General features: G+C 42.6%; 1 protein-coding gene across 5 annotated transcripts in view; it reads right to left on the bottom strand.

Annotated features, from left to right (window-relative positions):
- rptor (regulatory associated protein of MTOR, complex 1) overlaps positions 1–13,957 on the bottom strand; it is a 155,753-nt gene that overhangs the window by 45,188 nt on the left and 96,608 nt on the right. For all 5 annotated transcript variants that reach the window (XM_017436846.3, XM_017436849.3, XM_017436848.3 and 2 more), the window contains 5 exons: positions 12,355–12,510; positions 7,221–7,339; positions 4,748–4,851; positions 3,111–3,288; positions 2,918–3,028 (listed from right to left, as the gene is read on the bottom strand). In XM_017436846.3, the coding sequence (XP_017292335.1) occupies positions 2,918–3,028; positions 3,111–3,288; positions 4,748–4,851; positions 7,221–7,339; positions 12,355–12,510 (668 nt within the window). The remainder of the gene's footprint in view (positions 1–2,917; positions 3,029–3,110; positions 3,289–4,747; positions 4,852–7,220; positions 7,340–12,354; positions 12,511–13,957) is intronic.

Raw genomic sequence — 13,957 nt, 5'->3', positions numbered from 1 at the left:
GGGGAGGAAACTGGTTTGCTGAAATCTTTGTGGGCAAATGTGAAGCATTAGCGCACATTTTGGCTTCGGTCGCTGCTCCTGCACGCTCCCGGCATTCTGATGTTAACAGGAAGTGACGTCACGTGTCTTCTTCCTGAGTTATTTGGAATTATTTTGTATTCCACGCAACACAAACCCACAAAGAAGAGACTAGACCGCAGAAACGGTGGAGAATCACTTTAGAAACGATAAATATTGGGTTAAAGTTGCAGGAAAGTTGCGGTGTTTTGGACAAAGTTGCGATTTCGCGGGGTTTGCTTGATTTTGCGTTAATAGTTGTGATCACAACATCGCAAAATCCTGGAGGGTCTGCCTTTAGGGATCTCCACAGCACATCATCTGCCTCCATCGCACCAACCCTCTGCAGGTCCTCCTCCTCCTCTACATCCATGAACCTTCTCTGTGGTCTTCATCTTCTCCATATTCAGTCCCCCCGTCCCTCCTCTGCACATGTCCAAACCAATAATGTGACCATAAAGCTGGATGTACAAATACAACTGCAGCTGATGTGGAAATCAAAACGTGCACGGGACATCGTGCAGTCAGTGCAGGCTGGTTCTCAGCATTCATGTAATCTTTGACAAATGATTAAATCCACACTAACATTTAACTGTTACTTCAAAAGCAATTTAAAACAACACTTTCTAAACAAAGTTTTAATGCTGAAGTTATTTATAATAGCTTGGCGGTCAGTGCTGCAGTCTTTTAGCCCTGAGGCTGCAGGTTCAAGCCCAGGTTGTGGCCGGAAGGGAAAACGTGTGTCATCGCACTGGTTTCCAGTAAAATTCTGAACGGAATCGAATATGTTTCTTCCAGTCTTTGAACACGTCAACAGACAGGATACATTTCCAGACAGGAAATATATTTTATGTCCTGAAAACCAGGCTGGAAAGTGCCTCGGCTCTACAGGGAGTGGTGAGCTAATGGCTGGCCAACATGTCCAACCAAACCAGGTGAAAAGCTTTTTAGCCATTAAGTCCTTCGCCGGAGTCCCACTGGGACTCGGATCAGATCCGGCTGCAGCCACCAAGATTACCACCGTTCATCACTGCTTCTCAATAAAATATGCATCTTTCATCAGTCATGGTTGAAATGTTATTTCTGCTTTTTTAAAGTTGCATTTCAGCCTGAAGAAAGTCTAAGCTGTGGCTCATCCAAAAGAAACAGACCTTAAAAGCTAAAGCAGAAAACACAGATATTCAAAGCATTCTTACGTCGACTGAATATCAAATGTTCAAACAGATTAATAAACTATTTATTACTCGCTAGCTCAAAGCTAAAAGCTAAAGGTAGCATAAGAAGACAAACAGGTTTCAAACAGAACAATGTTTTTGAAAGAACTGAAGGAATCTTGATGCATTTCTATGATAAAAGTAAAAAAGTTACCAAAACCCACAACATCCATCTCCTGAATGAGCCTTGTGTTTATTAAACCCACTGTGGTCACTTCAAAACCAGGTAAAAATTATTTGTTTTAATGAAAATATAATGTATTTCATATATATTTTATTATATTTCCGTCGCCTTTATTTAAAGTTTGATGCATTCTGAATCGCCTGTGTCTATAATGTGCTGCATGAATAAACCTGGCTTGCCATTTTTATTAAACAGACATGTTTAGTGTCTTTAAAAACAGGCTGTGGACGTTTGGGACTTTGCTAAATATTACAAAATCCATCCCCAACTTCTGCGTTTGACCAAATCACTTCTCTTCATCTTAAATTTCCCTCAGGAGGATGTTGCATTATGGAGCTGCGGATCTCAATTATTCAGTGAAGCCATCTTGTAGAAGCGGCAGGTGGCTTTGTGGGTTTTCTCTCTCCGATTGGTCGATACCTTGCTGGTTTTTTTATTTCAGCTCATTACTGTTTAAAATAAATTCAACCGCAGAGTTCATACCTGAATAACCGGTTCAGTCCACCGAACCGCTGCAGAGAGCGGGATAAACAAACAGCTATGATGAAAATTCACATGAATATGTGAAATAACAGGTCACATTCTTATGGATGTTGCTTAGCAACAAAGACAGAGGATAGTTTGAGAGGACGAGCCAAACAGAAGGCTGCTGGATTGATCCCAGTTTCCCCAGTTAACATGCCAAAACGTTCCTGAGAAAACCTCCAGTTTGCCTCTGATCAGGCAGACTAACAAGAGCTTTAAGAAGGAGATGAATCTGAGCGAGAGAATTAGTGAATTTAGCTCCTACAGTAAACACACAGAGCTGAAAAGTGATAAATGCAGTTTATTTACAGTAAAGCAACTCGTTTAGGTGTCAGAGTAAAACCTAGCAGTTCACTTCTATCACTGAAATCCAAAAGATATATTCGCATATTTTATTTTTATTATCTACTGCTGAATGGACGAATATGTTTATCCCTGTGTTTATGCGCCTGCCTGTTAGCAAAATATCTCACAAACAAACTGATGCATTTCAACAAAACTTACCAGATGTACTTCTACAAAGCATAAGTTTTGGAGGCAACCTAATTTAAAATAGCTGCCACAGCTAAATGGCTACAATTCAGTCAACTTTACAGAAAGTGGTGAGGTAGTAGCTGAAAGTCATCCCCAACACACAATCCAAGTGCTACTCATTGTGCAAGATCTTCGAATCTTCAAAAATTAACATATACTGTTGAAGTCAACGTTGCTCATCTGTTAGCAAAATATGCCAAGAACCAGTGAATGCATTTGAATAAACTTTCTGGAATAAGTCACTGGATCGACGTCTACAACTGATTAATTTTTGAAAATAATGTTAACCGTTTCATTAAATAAATAACTGACATCTTTATGTTGGATCATTATTTACATGATGATTATTTTTTGATACTCATCAGCAGGAAGAAGGGGGTGCAGGTGAAAACACGCCACCTACCTTCATGACAGGTTGAGCGAAATACTTGGCGCTCCAGTCACACAGACCCGTCTGCAGGGCCGCGCTGATGTAGTTCCTGTGACCCCCTGACTCCTCGCCGTCCTCAGCTGCCTGAACACAAACGCAGAAATAAAATGAAGCGTCAGCTGGGTGACGCAGATTTTACTCGTTCAGCCGGCGCTCGTTCCTTCACCTGCTCCGGGCCCTTGTCGAACATCTTGCGGGTTCGGGGGAACTGGTGCGAGTGCGGCGCCTGTCCTCCCAGCGTCGGGGTGTAGGGGGGTCGGGATGCTGGCTGCTCTCTGGCGGGAGGTTTGGGGACTTCGTTGGTCAGACTGGAGCTGCTGGTACTGGGCATGGGCGGGGAGCCACTGGAGGGACGGAGATCGAAAATTAAACGTCTGCAGACAGAACTCCATTTTCTCCTCTTTCCTCAGGATTTAACGTGACCCTTAACTCTGAGCCACAAAGGACAGCTGCAGAAATATATATATATATATATATATATATATATATATATACACAGTGGTGGACAGTAACGGAGTACATTTACTTGATTACTGTACTTTTTTTAAGAAACTTTACTGTACTTGAGTAATTATTTTGGGGGGGGAACTTATAACTTTCACTCCAGTACATTTCAAAATCAAATATTGTACTTTTGACTCCACTACATTTCCAGGAAGCTGGTCATTACTTCGTGGTAATAGATTCAACCTTTAACCTCTGTTTCATAGTAAAAGTGTGAGGAGAATCAAGACTCTCTGTTTTGGTGTTTTTAGACAAAAAATCCTTATTTTTTGTAGCATTTTTATGCTTAAGTTCTTTCCAGGTGGTGTAGAAGTTGCAGCAGAGTGTTTCTACGTGTCGATACATCAGGTGGTTTCTGAAAGTTACAAGGTTCTGCAAAATTACTCAGCAACATACTGATATTAGAACATTTAATTTTTACTGTTGAATACTTAAGTACTTTTAAATGCATGTACTTTTGAATACTTAAGTATTTTCAAAAGTGAGTACTTCAACTTGAGTACATTTTTGACCGAGCAACTTTTACTTGTAGTTGAGTAAGGTTTGACCATGAGTATCAATACTTTTACTCAAGTACTATAGTTGAGTACTTCGTCCACCACTGTATATATAAGATGATCTCAGGCTAAAACTCTGGCATGAAAGGTGGCGGGTGACATGCATTCCTTCAAGAAATGCTGGGCCTTTAAATTATTTCCGCCTCTGAGACGTGCAGAAAAAATGACAACGAAAAATTAACAACTACAGCTTACAGCTTCAGGAGAAAAACATAAATTAACTAAAAATTTTAAATTTACTGCATTGTTTTGTAGTTAAATCTGTAATTATTGAAACAGTATACTAATTACTCTAATAAGTTTAAACTTGGACATAATTTTGCTTTATTCTTTCCTGCTCAGAACCAAACACAAAACTAGATGGTTAAATTTAGCTAAATGTGGCAAAATACTAGCTACAAAGTAATAGTGTATTTCTGTCTGAAATGTCCTGAACGAGCTGAGCATTTTGACATTTATTGGGTAAAACAGCACAAAGTTTGCCTGAATAGTTACATGTCAAAAAAAAGAAACAGGACTGTGACAGTGAATGATTCAACATTCACCCGATGAAAGAAAAATTAAACTTTTCTTGTCATTTTTGTTAGTTTGAGTCTTTTATATGAATCTGTTTTGCTGCGTGCGTGATGCATCTGCTGTGGGATTGTAACTTCGGTGTGTTTCCTGTGTTCGGAGGCATTCGTGTGTGTGTGTGTGTGTGTGTGTGTGTGTGTGTGCGTGTGTGTGTGAGACGTTTCCTCACCCTGCCTGGTGGATGTGCGTGCCCTTACTGGTGGGGCTGGCCGGCGCCGACTGCGTGAGCGACCCCGAGTCCAGGATCCTCTGCGGCCTGGCGTTCATCGTGGCCTGGGGAGAAAGTGATTGTTTTTCTTCATTAGCGCACAACCCCCCCCCAGAAATCTGTTTTCCACCGTTTCACGGGCTGTCAGGTGGCGAAGCGGTGCCTAAAATCTGGTTACTGTTGTAACTGCATAAGAAGTGCAGCACTTTACAAACTTTGCCAAATTTTGGAGAACTTCATCTCATTAGGTGATGCAGGTAATATAACCTCTTTATTGTGAGTTGTCTAACGGCTGCGCACGAGGGAGGGGTAAACCTAATAAGGACAACAGAGGCAAAGCATCATTGATGAATAGCAGAATTGTTGTTTACTGAAGCCAGGCGCAGAGAAAACTCTGCTGCGTAAATCTTGTTAGCACAAGCAAACACACTTTCACTGGCTGAGATTGCCTTCGATTTGATTTATATGCTAATTACAGAAATGTAGCCCGTATCTTTTGTTTGTCTGGATGCCTAAAAGGCTGGAGGGAGACGAGAAAGTTTAATGCAAAGCTTAAGTGTACTGTATACGATCTACAGCACTTTAACACGGGTCATACATCAGACACAAAGTTGGAAAGTTCCCATGGAAATGATCATCAGTAACCATGAGTATCATGGGTATAACCAGTAGTCATGGGACAAATAAAGCCCTCCTTCCTTCAGTTTCAGTGTTTTACTTTTCAGGACCTAATAAAACTGATCTGATCTTTACCAAGCTGTAAAATTATTCAAATCAAACGTCAAGTGAACAAAAACACACAACAGATTCCATCAAGTCGTTATTTAGTAAACAAAATGTTAAAGCTGTGAGTGAAAAACTGGATCCAGCAGCAGGAACTCTCTATGGTGTTTTTATTTTTTATTTTTGGAGGACTTTATCAGCCTCTCACATGGTTGAGGAGGAATTTTTCACTACAAAAGAAAAGCCTTTCTTTCAAGTGAATGGAAGATATCCTTTCTCCTGCATCGTGTTTATGGGTTATTAATTAGCAGCGGATGATCTTCAACATGTGGTAAACAAGCATCACACTAACGCAGGAGGCCACACGCTTCGTCTGCTGACGAGCTCTCCACGTGAAAAGCTCCGGCGCCAGTTGTAAGCGGAGATCATCGCTCCAACCAGCTGCTCCGCCGCTCGCTGGGAAACAGCCTGTTCACGTCTATCAGCCCGATCCCCTTCAGTGCTCTCATCATTAATTGTCCGGACAGCGAATCAAATGAACAAACGCGTTAACGTGCGCGCGCTGGATGTGGGAAGAAGCTGTCGGACTCAGCTGAGCTGCTGATGAAGGCACCATTAATGTCTGATGGCTTCATGAAGACAAAGGTTTCTGAGACTATATGGAAGAATTCAAACCTATCAGGACACAACCGCTTCTTAACAGAGTAAGAAATGAAACATGTACATAAAGTCTTCATAAAATCCACTCAAATGTTTTCGGACTCTGCACCATGATGCTGAGGTTAATTAAAGCTCATTAGGAGGTGAAAAGTCCGACACGTCATAACAGATTAAGAAAACCGAAACAACTAAACTCCACAGAGCTCATCCAGGTATCAGGAAGAATTAAGCGGCTATAAAAAGCATTTAATGTCCTCATCAGCTAAGAAGCAAGTACATTTTAATTAGCTGCTGACCTTGTTCACGTTGTAACAAATCAATAACATCTGGCATTTAAAATCTTAATTAAAGGAGCCGGATTCCCTGTTAGTCTGATGTTAACTCTTCTGAATTATCTTTGATGAAGCTGCTTCCTTCTTCGCAGGAAAGACGGGAACGACGAGGAGCTCGGACGGTCTGATTTATTTGTGTTTTCAGTCGCGTTTGTCTGTCTGTGAACAAGATTAACTCAAAAAGTTATGAACGGATTCTTATGAAATTTTCAGGAAACGTCAAACATGGAACAAGAAACAAGTGGTTAGATTTTGGTGGTGATCAGGGGTTTGCTTGATTTTACGTTAATAGTTGCGATCGCAACATCGCGAAATCCTGGAGGGTCTTAACAGTTTGGTGTTTTTGGTAAAAGACAGGGTCGTGCGGTGAACCGCAGCCGTTTTTACAGGTTTTAAAGTTACAGCAGGATCTATGGTTCCAAGCCTTGGGGAGTCTTTGGACCTTGATTGCATTTGCACAAAAGCAATGGCTTTCTGGGAGAAACAAATACCAGAGAAGGGGAGTGGTGTGCATTAAAACGGATCTTTTTCCTGTATGAGAAAGAACCGACACATGAACGTACAGAAACAGTGACAAAAATGAGATCTCCAGTAAACTCGATGGAAATCTGGCTTCAGGTTTTGAGCTTCAATTACAACTCGATGGAAGCTCTTCTCATAAATGAATATCTGCGTATCATAAAGAGATGCTGGTAACTTTGAACTCAGACGTGACAAACCTTGTAGGCGATGCTGTTGAGGACCTTCATGGCCAGATCAGAAACCTCTGGGAACGGGTCTGCGGCCAGATGCAGCAGAACTCTCCAGATCTGAGTGTAAACACTGTTGAAAGACACACCTGGAAAAAAAATAAAAAATAAAACACAGAGTGAGTTCAAACGAGATGATAATACACACCTACAGCTTCAGGAGTTAATGAGCTGTTCGATCAGAGGTTTGTTTCGGCTGGCAGAAGGAAAATCACCTCCAACTGACTCCAGACTCAGAGATTTTAATGATCTGAATCAACCTTTTCACACAGAAAACTGATTAATTTAAACCATAACCTGAAACACATTTCATCTCTCAAGGATCAGCAGGAACTTAAAGGTTAAATGTTTAGTTTGATGATCGTTTATTGCAGATTTACTAATAATTTATGTTGTATTTCATACTTTCTTCAGCTTTCTGACCAACTGAAGTTGCTTCTAACTGTGGTGTAAAACATTGAAGTAAACTGTGAATTAAACCGGCTCTTCACGTTGGCATTTCTCACATTAATCACCTTTATATGCGTCTTTTCCTTTCCTTTCCTGCATATTTTATCTCCTAAAATTAGTTTGTTTGGATCTTCAGCTTGAAAAATGTGTCACAAGGATGTTTTAGGTTGCTGTCATCAGATTTTTCTTGTTTTTTGTCACTTTCCAAATGTTCTAGCAGCTTAATTAAAGGCCTTTAATCAGCTGTAGAGGAGTCCTTGTAAGTACAGTAAAGCATAAAACAGAGTCTGAACCCACCGTCTTCAATGATAGAGTTTTAGACCAAGATGCTGAGAAATGACTGAGTTATAGCCTGTTTGTGTTTTTAGGGCGAGCTGGCTGTGGGGGCCATCTTGACTCTACTCTGATGTAGATGTGGATCCAGTGGTTATTTATCTAGAGAGAAATCCATTCAGCTTTCAGCAGCAGAGATAATTAAAGTCATCAGTTGAAGTTTATGTTACCATTTTCCAGGATGACAGAACCTGCTCCGACAGATCTCTGAATGTTTGCACAAAAAGCCTCGGCTTTAAAGAGACGTTTCAGCTAAATACACCTCATCTCTTCTCCCAGACATTTCCTACATCTGTATATTTAGTCATGTCAAAGATATAAATGTCACTTCCATGTGTGCTAATGCCCGTGATGTTCTCCACCTGAAGAGCATCATAGTTTGTTCTGCTTCCTGCTCCCCTGTGAATTAATGTAAAACGTTCTTCAGGGAGATTTTTTCCCCTGCTGAATATTTAATTTTCCTCCTTTTAAAGCTCCAAAAATCACAGTGCAATGTTAGCTGTACTTTATTCCATTTGCTTGGATTTTAGAGGCGATAAAAAAGTGATGCAGTGGGTCATTTAGCCGGTGGTTAACGTCTTTACGAAGCTGCGTTGGTTTGACTCGGCTTAAACGACACGAGAGTCAGATCAGGATGCGGCGCCGCAGCCACTGAATGATATTCACTGTCACGTCCCGTCACGAGGACCACGCAGAGACGCTGCGGCGGTAATTTGTGTGCACTCGTAATGCAGAGCAGCAGTTAAATGGGCGAGGGGCTGTATTTCACATTTATCAACTGGCAGTTTACTGCAGCTGCGAGCGCGCCGGCTAGCTGTCGCTAATCACATCCTCCCCCTCAGGCTGCAGCCTAATCACCTCTTTAACTCTTCTCACACTTTTCCTCCCTCAGGTTTTTGATTTTTTTGGGCTCTTTCTCCCTATATCTTTGTTTCGTCTCCATTTCATCCCTTTTTGACCGTTTTCTGAGCCAACTTCCTTCTTGTTTCGTTTCACTTTGGTCCTTCTTCTCCAGCTGTGGCCCCGCCATCTTTCCTCCTCCTTAAATCAGCTCTCACTGGCGTCCCCGTTTGAAGCAGGGACGACTGAAGCGCTCCCTGGAGACGAGACTCCATAATAAGTGGGTTCAGACTTCAGCCACTCTCTGCTTCGCCATACTTACAAGGACTGCCTCCAAAGTTGGAGAAAGGGGAATGATCAACAGAAAAACTGGGGGGGAAACAAGAGAAACGGCAGTGGGCGATGATGCTTTTGCCCATATCTGTGTCCTCATCTATCTTTTAGCAAAATATCCCATGAACCACTTGAGGAATTTTAATGATCCTCTAATTCAGGGGTGGGCAATCCTGGTCCTGGAGGGCCACTATCCTGCATGTTTTCCTTGTTTCCCTGCTCCAACACACCTGATTCATGATTAAATCACCTCTTCATGTTCTGCAGAAGCCTGTTAATCACACATTGATTCAAATCAGGTGTGATGGAGCAGAGGAACAAGTAAAACATGCAGGATAGTGGCCCTCCAGGACCAGGATCATCTACAGCTGATGAACCTCTGGAGTCGACCAAGATGGCAGCCACAGCCATCTCGCCGTAAAAAAACAAAAATTCTCACGATCTCATCCCACGAGACGATCTTCGTTTAAAGCTCTGGCATGAAAGGCGGCGGGCGACAGGCATTCCTAGGCCTTCATCCTGTCACCTTCTCTGCACGTTTCAGGGCAGCGGCTGCAGAAAGCCTCTTTCTGGGGGGTGTTGGCGCACAGCTCAGAGGGCGGGGGGCCAAAGTGTTTATAAACCTGCTGACACAGGAACCTCGCGCCAGCATTAAGTGGCTTGGAACGGGTTTAAATGAGCATCAAATGTTTGATTTGCTGGATGAAAGAGAAACTAGAGAGCGAGAGCCGTGCCAACCGGTAATTATCGTGTTTTTTGTCTTTTTGTCAGAATCATTTCCAGGTTTTAGTTTAGTTTATTTTTGTCAAGTGTTTTCTAAAAATAAATATTTTCACAAGGGAGAGACGAGGCTCAGTTTTACTTTGGACTGGATCAGTATTTGTTGGAGTAATAAATTAATAAGGCTCAGACAAACCTTTAATCTCCACTTTGTTAGAGTCAGAGAAATGAACAGATTTATGAAATTGGTTGTGTTAAAAGCTGAAATAAAGAGGTAATTTCTGCAAAAAAACTTGAAATCAGACTAAAAGAATCCAATGCTTTGATTTGGAGAAGAAATCAAAAAATAAAAAACACTAAATTACTTCACACCTCCTTTCACAGCAAGTTATTCTAAACCTGATTTATGCTTGATTTCACATTTTACAGAGCAGCTGGAAACAAAAGAACTGTAACATGCAGAGGAAAACACAGTGAAAGCTTTTTGTTGCTCTTCTTGTGGTGGCGGGAGTCAGGCCAGATGCTCGAGCCCCTCCATCACCTGAGAGCAGCAGCAAATAAACAGGATCAGGAAAAGCATTTAGCCTGGACGCTTTTCAGTCTGTCCTGACCTTGTTTAAAGGACTGAACCCCTCATGGGGCGCACAAAAATCCCTGCGTCCCCTAAGTGCCATCAGATTATCCTGTTTGTATTTTTCTGCCCAACATGAACCCTAACATATCCGACAATTTTCTCATTTGCACGAGAAAGCAGAAAAAAGTCTAAATATATTAAAAACAACGAGCTAAAAATTCCCTGGAATAAAAACACACGACCTAAAAAACTGAGTCATTTTACAGAAGCCGTGTGTTAAAAACTTAATGTAATGGTTTCCTGTTTGTCTCTCTGATGGTTGTGGAGGAGTTGTGGCCCACTCTTCTTTCCAGCGTTGCTTCAGGTCATTGGTTCCTGTTTGTCTCTCTCATGGTTGTGGAGGAGTTGTGGCCCACTCTTCTTTCCAGCGTTGCTTCAGCTCATTGGTTTCTGCTCAGCTCTCTGAGGTTCTGGTTCTGGACCGTTCTGTTGTAGATTAGCTGCTGTGTTTGGGATCATTGTCCTGTTTGTCACATCTCACTCCAGAATCAGCCCAAACCATCAGCCCTCCACCACCGTGCTGACAGCTGCAGTGCATTCTGGGTAAACATCTGTCCTCTGGTCTGCAGAGGAGCCCAAACCATCAGCCCTCCACCACCGTGCTGACAGCTGCAGTGCATTCTGGGTAAACATCTGTCCTCTGCTCTGGTTCTGGTCCAGAAGTCTTCTGGTTCCTTCAGATGAACCTAAGTCGAGCTGCCGTGTTGTTTTTAGAGAGAAGAGGCTTCCAAACAAGCCATGACCTGTGACCTTTGACCTGCTAACAGAGGCCTGTAGAGTCTGAGACGGAGCTCTGAGGTGTTTTTTGTCACTTTGTCTTATGTATTGATTTCTATATATTGTTTTTTTTATTGTTTTGTGTTTTCTGTGTTTAATTTTATTGGTTTTATACTGTATTTCTTATTTTTTATTAATTTACTGTGTTCTTTCAGCATTGCACGGCCTGACCTTCGGGGTGTCCACTCCTGGGAAGACTGGCAGATGTCCTAAATGTTGTCCACTTGTAAATAATCTTCCTCTCTGTAGAACGATGGAGTCCAGATAGCTTGGAAATGACCTTAGACCCTTCCCAGACTGATGGGCAGCAGCAGCTGCTTCTCTGAGGTCATTGCTGATGTCTTTCCACCTTGGCGTTGTGTTAACACACACCTGTAGCTCCAGAGCAGCAGAACCTGCAGCTTTTATAGAAGCGGTCCCTCTGATGCTGATCAGTTAATCGATACATTTGATCATCTGGCTCTTTATGGCCTTCTTCAATTGTATGGAAGGTGGAAAGGTGGTGTTAGTTTCTGTTAAGTACATGAATGTTAGTGTGAATGGATAAATGAGAAACTCACTCTAGAGTACCTTTAGGAACCCAGATAAGATTAAAAAGTGCAGCAGAAGCAGGTCTGACATTTAAGTCTTTGTTAATATTATCACTGAGAAAAGCTCGAAAAACCTGAAAGATAAGGGGGACGTCAAAGGTTAACTCACAGGAGAAAGACTCTGAGACGAGAAGTCAAAACAAAGCAGCAGAGACTGGAATATATTAGAATAGGTCAAAGAAAGTTCCCACAATGCACCTCATCTTTAACTTTGAAGCCTGCGCTCTCTAAGCTCCTGTGTTTTCTGCCTATAATGCAAGCTTCCCGTTACAAATCTGTTGTTTATGAAGCTGAGGTGTTTCTGCTCCTCCAGAGTCACATTATACAAGACGTTACGCAACAGTTTTGTTTTCTGCACGGCTGCAACAAACGAGTTCCCACTTTGATGAAACCAAACCTCAAAGTCGGAGCCGAAACACGCTGTTACCTATAAGGGAGTTGAGCGAGGAATATGAGGAAACTCGTCGCATCTTGTCGATGGTTTCAAAGGAGAGGATGTACTCGTCGTTGTCGGGACTCCCCAGTGTGCTGCTGGCGCTGCTGCTGGTGCTCAGGTTTCCAGGGGAGAAGGCTGCAGGTCCACCTGGATCAGAAGCAACAAGAGATTATATAATTATATAATTATTATATATTATATTATATAATTATCAACGATAAAGCCAAAACAACACTCTGAAATGTGAGCTGTGCTCGTCCTGGAAGGCTACATGCTCATAATTTATTTCAGCTTTCAGGTCCTGTCACGCGCCGCTGTAGCTCACAGTTTCACCAAACATTGCTTCTGACTCATACGAACCTAAATGCCATGCATCCTCCTCTCGAAACGGCAGGAAGAAATGTGGAAATGGAGATTGGAGGAGAATAAAGAGCCGATCGGCTTGGAGCTTATTGATGATAAACACCCCTGTGTATTGGAGCGAGCAGCGAGAACGGGAGTTAGAACCAGTGTCATCAGCAGGTTAGGCGCTTTAACGGAGAGCTGATGTGTCCCTGAGCCTGGCAGCGCGAGGCGAGGAGAGCAGAGTTAGCTTTAGCTGCCTGATTCATCAACACACAGGCTTCGCTCGAAGGGCTACACGAGGAAATGTCAGAGTGACTTCACAGAACTGTAATAATAGAGATGTTTTTTTACTTTTTTATGGATGGATCAGAAACAAAATAAATCCATCCATCCATTTTCTTTACCCGCTTCTCCATTCCGGGTCGCGGGGAGCTGGTGCCTATCCCCAGCGGTCACTGTGCGAGAGGCGGGGGACACCCTGGCCTGGTCACAAGTCCATCGCAGGGCCACATAGAGACAAACGGGATAAACAACCATTCACACTCTCACTCACACCTAGGGACAATTTTTAGAGTCATCAATTAACCTAACATGCATGTTTTTGGTCTGTGGGAGGAAACCGGAGTACCCGGAGTAAACCCACGTGTGCACAGGGAGAACATGCAAACTCCACCCAGAAAGGCCCCAGGCCGGGAAGCGATCCTGCAACCTTCTTGCTGGGAGGCAACAGCTCTAACCACTGTGCCACTGTGCCACCAAAATAAATCAACTCTTCAAAATATGAATGAGTTGTCAACATACACGTTTAAAAGAATGAAAAGTTTCTGAACTAAAGAGGCCTTTTCTGTTTTAACCAAAAGTCAAACATTCCTAGAAGAAATGCATATCGCCTGCCGCCTTTGTGTCAGTTTTAAACTAAAAGCATCTAATGTTGAAGAGGGAAACCCTGTAAATATTGTTTTGAGTGATCTCGCGATGTTGCGAGATCACTCAAACACATTATTGTTCGGAGTAGATGTTGAGGTTGATGCTCAGCTACTATCAGGACCGAAGCTCCCACTGAGGACCCCGAGGTCCGGACCTCAGTATTTCTCTGCTGTGTATAAAAACATGAATCCAAACAAGGCTTTTGAACGGCGTGGTTCTCTGCGTAGCTCCACCAGTTTCCTGTAGGAGGCGCTGCAACTGTGTGCAGCTGCAGCCAAACTCAATGTCTACGAAGAAGAGCGCAGCTTTGCTACCTTACTGC

The sequence above is a fragment of the Kryptolebias marmoratus genome, linkage group LG3 (assembly GCF_001649575.2).
Source record: "Kryptolebias marmoratus isolate JLee-2015 linkage group LG3, ASM164957v2, whole genome shotgun sequence".
Lineage (NCBI taxonomy): Eukaryota > Metazoa > Chordata > Actinopteri > Cyprinodontiformes > Rivulidae > Kryptolebias > Kryptolebias marmoratus.
Note: the sequence above shows the minus strand (reverse complement) of the source record. Positions and strands in the feature narration are given on the sequence as shown.